Below are 2,720 nucleotides of genomic sequence, written 5' to 3' on the forward strand. Positions count from 1 at the left end.
TAACCAGTAACCCATAACCTGGTCTTAGACACCTTATATGACCCCCTTTACATAGGATTTGGTGCCACTAGAGAACCTTGGTTGCAACCCATGTTCTATATGGTTCCAGTTTATATCAATAACATCACACTGAGGCACACACCAGGGTCATTGAATTATTACAAAACATACCCACTTTGTCACCTTAGGACTCCTGGGTTCTGTGGCCTGGCTCTGTGCCCATGGGTAGGTCAGCCCCCTGCACCATGCCTCAGTTTCCTCCATGAGGACAGCGCCAGCCCCTCCCCTCTGGCAGATGGGGTTTAGAGGGAGCCCTGGCCCATGGCATCTGACCCTCGCTGTCTCCCTCCCTCCCCAGCACTGAACGAGCCGACCATTGACTACGGGTTCCAGCGGCTGCAGAAGGTGATCCCCCGGCACCCCGGAGACCCCGAGCGCTTACCCAAGGTAGGGCTGCTCCCCTAGAGGGCACGGAGAAAGCGCGGGTCAGGGGGGACAGACCCACGGCGGTCAGGTTCCCATGCCGCCTGCACTGCGCTCACTGCTGCCCCTGTGGGGATGGGGGGCAGGGACCCCACGTTCCAGCGTACACATGGGGGCTGCAAGGGGGAACCACCTGCCCCAGGGCCCAGAGGCCATCGGCGTCAGACGCAGGATTAGAACCCAAGTCCTGTGCTCCAGCCATACGGGACAGCTGCCCCTCTGCCGGGAGTGGGGGAACAGCACAGCATCTCTGTGCCACCCCCTGTCAGATAGAGGGGGGTCCGCTGGGCAGAGCAGGGGTGGGCCTCAGGACTCCTGGGTTCCATTCCTGCTCTGGGAGGGGAGTGGGGTCGAGTGGGTGAGAGCCAGGACTTCTCCCCCAGGCCTGCACTGCTCCCCAGTTTCTCCCACCAGCTGTGACAGGCGTGGGCACGTGAGGCACGGGGGACGGTGCTGATTGGGTGTCCAGGCGGCCAGGGCTGTACCAGGACCACTCACCCCTCCCCGTGGCCTGGCTTAGCACTGGCTGGGGTTGCTGTTCGAAGGGCACTGTGTCCAGGCCAGATGAGGGCCCCCCTGCCATGACACACACACACACAAACCCGTGGCTGGGAGGCTTGGTGCCCCCAGCCCGTGCCCATAGCTGAGACACGTGATGGGTGCAGGAGTTTGGCTGCATTAGGTCCCAGCCGTAACCCAGCTGCCTGGCTCAGTGTAGCCAGAGTAGCCAGCCCAGGCCAGGTGTGCCCAGAGAAGGGCAGGCACTGCCCCCTTGCCACCTGCCTGTGCCCCAGCAATCCCAGGGCCAGTGCCACCCATGCTGGTGATCCATCTGAGCGGGTGGGCGGTGGGCGCGGGCTGCAGCCGGGCCTTCTCCATGGCGGCATTGATCGGACAGAGGTTACAGACGGACGGCGAGCGCGTGGCCGCGATTGCCTGTGCTTAGCTTGACAGCGAGTCAATACTGCGGATCTCAGTGGTGGGGGGGCTGGACGGACGGGTGCTACCTACCTCCCCCCCGCGCACGCCATTGCTGCCTGCCAGGGGGCCCTGGAAAAACAACTGGGAACCAGGCAGGGGCCCAAGGCCTGGCAGACTCCTTCTCAGTGCCTGTCCCCCCAACAGGGGCAGCTCTAGACATCTCGCCGCCCCAAGAAGAGCGGCATGCCGCGGGGGCCCTCAGCGGGTCGCTGGGAGGGCGGCAGGTGGCTCCGGTGGACCCTCCGTAGGCGTCCCTGCGAGAGGTCCACCAGAGCCGCCTACTGCCCTCTCGGCGACCGGCAGAACCCCCCTGCGGCATGCTGCCCCGAGCACACGCTTGGCCTGCTGGGGCCTGGAGCCGCCCCTGCCCCCCCAGCACCAGGTTTCCGTGGAGGGGCCTGGGCTGGGGGTATATCTGTGTGTGTGTGTGCATTGTGCATTGGAGGGTGTGTATCAGGGGTGCTGTGTGTGTTGTATATCAGGGGATGTGTGTGTGTGTTGTATACCAGTGTGGGTGAGTGTGTGTTGTATATCTCTGGGTGAATGTGTGTGTTGTATATCAGGGGTGTGTCTGTGTATTAGGGGTGGGTGCATTGTATATCGGTGTGTGTGGTATGTAACTGAGGGTGTATTGTGTATTGGGGTGTGTGTGTTGCATATCGGGGATATGGATATGTGTGTGTATATCGGGGGTGCTGTATATTGGGGATGAGGGGGAGATGTGTGAATGAGTTGTGTATCATGATGTGAGTGGGTCTGTTGTGTATCGGGGCAGGTATGTTGTGTATTGAGATGTGAGTGTGTGTGTTGTGTATCAATGTGGGTGAGTGTGTTGTGTATCGGAGGAGGGGTGTATCGAGGGTGCTGCGTATTGGGGGGGTGTTGTATATTGGGGCATGCGTGTTGTGTATTGGGATGTGAGTGTGTGTGTTGTGTATTGGGGATGTTGGGGGGATGTGAGTGTGTGTGTTGTGTATCGAGATGTGAGTGTGTGTGTGTTGTGTATCAGTGTGGGTGGGTGTGTTGTGTATCGGGTGAGTGTGTTGTGTATATGTGTGTGTTGTGTATCGGGATGTGAGTGTGTGTGTTGTGTATTGGGGATGTTGGGGGGATGTGAGTGTGTGTTGTGTATCGGGATGTGAGTGTGTGTGTTGTGTATTGGGGATGTTGGGGGGATGTGAGTGTGTGTGTTGTGTATCGAGATGTGAGTGTGTGTGTGTTGTGTATCAGTGTGGGTGGGTGTGTTGTGTATCGGG

At 59.6% G+C, this 2,720-nt stretch overlaps 1 protein-coding gene across 1 annotated transcript in view; it reads left to right on the forward strand.

Moving 5' to 3' along the window:
* Positions 1-2,720, forward strand: part of EBF4 (EBF family member 4) — a 117,268-nt gene that overhangs the window by 90,735 nt on the left and 23,813 nt on the right. The window contains exon 10 of the mRNA XM_075066215.1: positions 359-447. Within this exon, the coding sequence (XP_074922316.1) occupies positions 359-447 (89 nt within the window). The remainder of the gene's footprint in view (positions 1-358; positions 448-2,720) is intronic.

This window comes from Chelonoidis abingdonii, chromosome 5 (genome assembly GCF_003597395.2).
Source record: "Chelonoidis abingdonii isolate Lonesome George chromosome 5, CheloAbing_2.0, whole genome shotgun sequence".
Classification (NCBI taxonomy): Eukaryota; Metazoa; Chordata; order Testudines; family Testudinidae; genus Chelonoidis; species Chelonoidis abingdonii.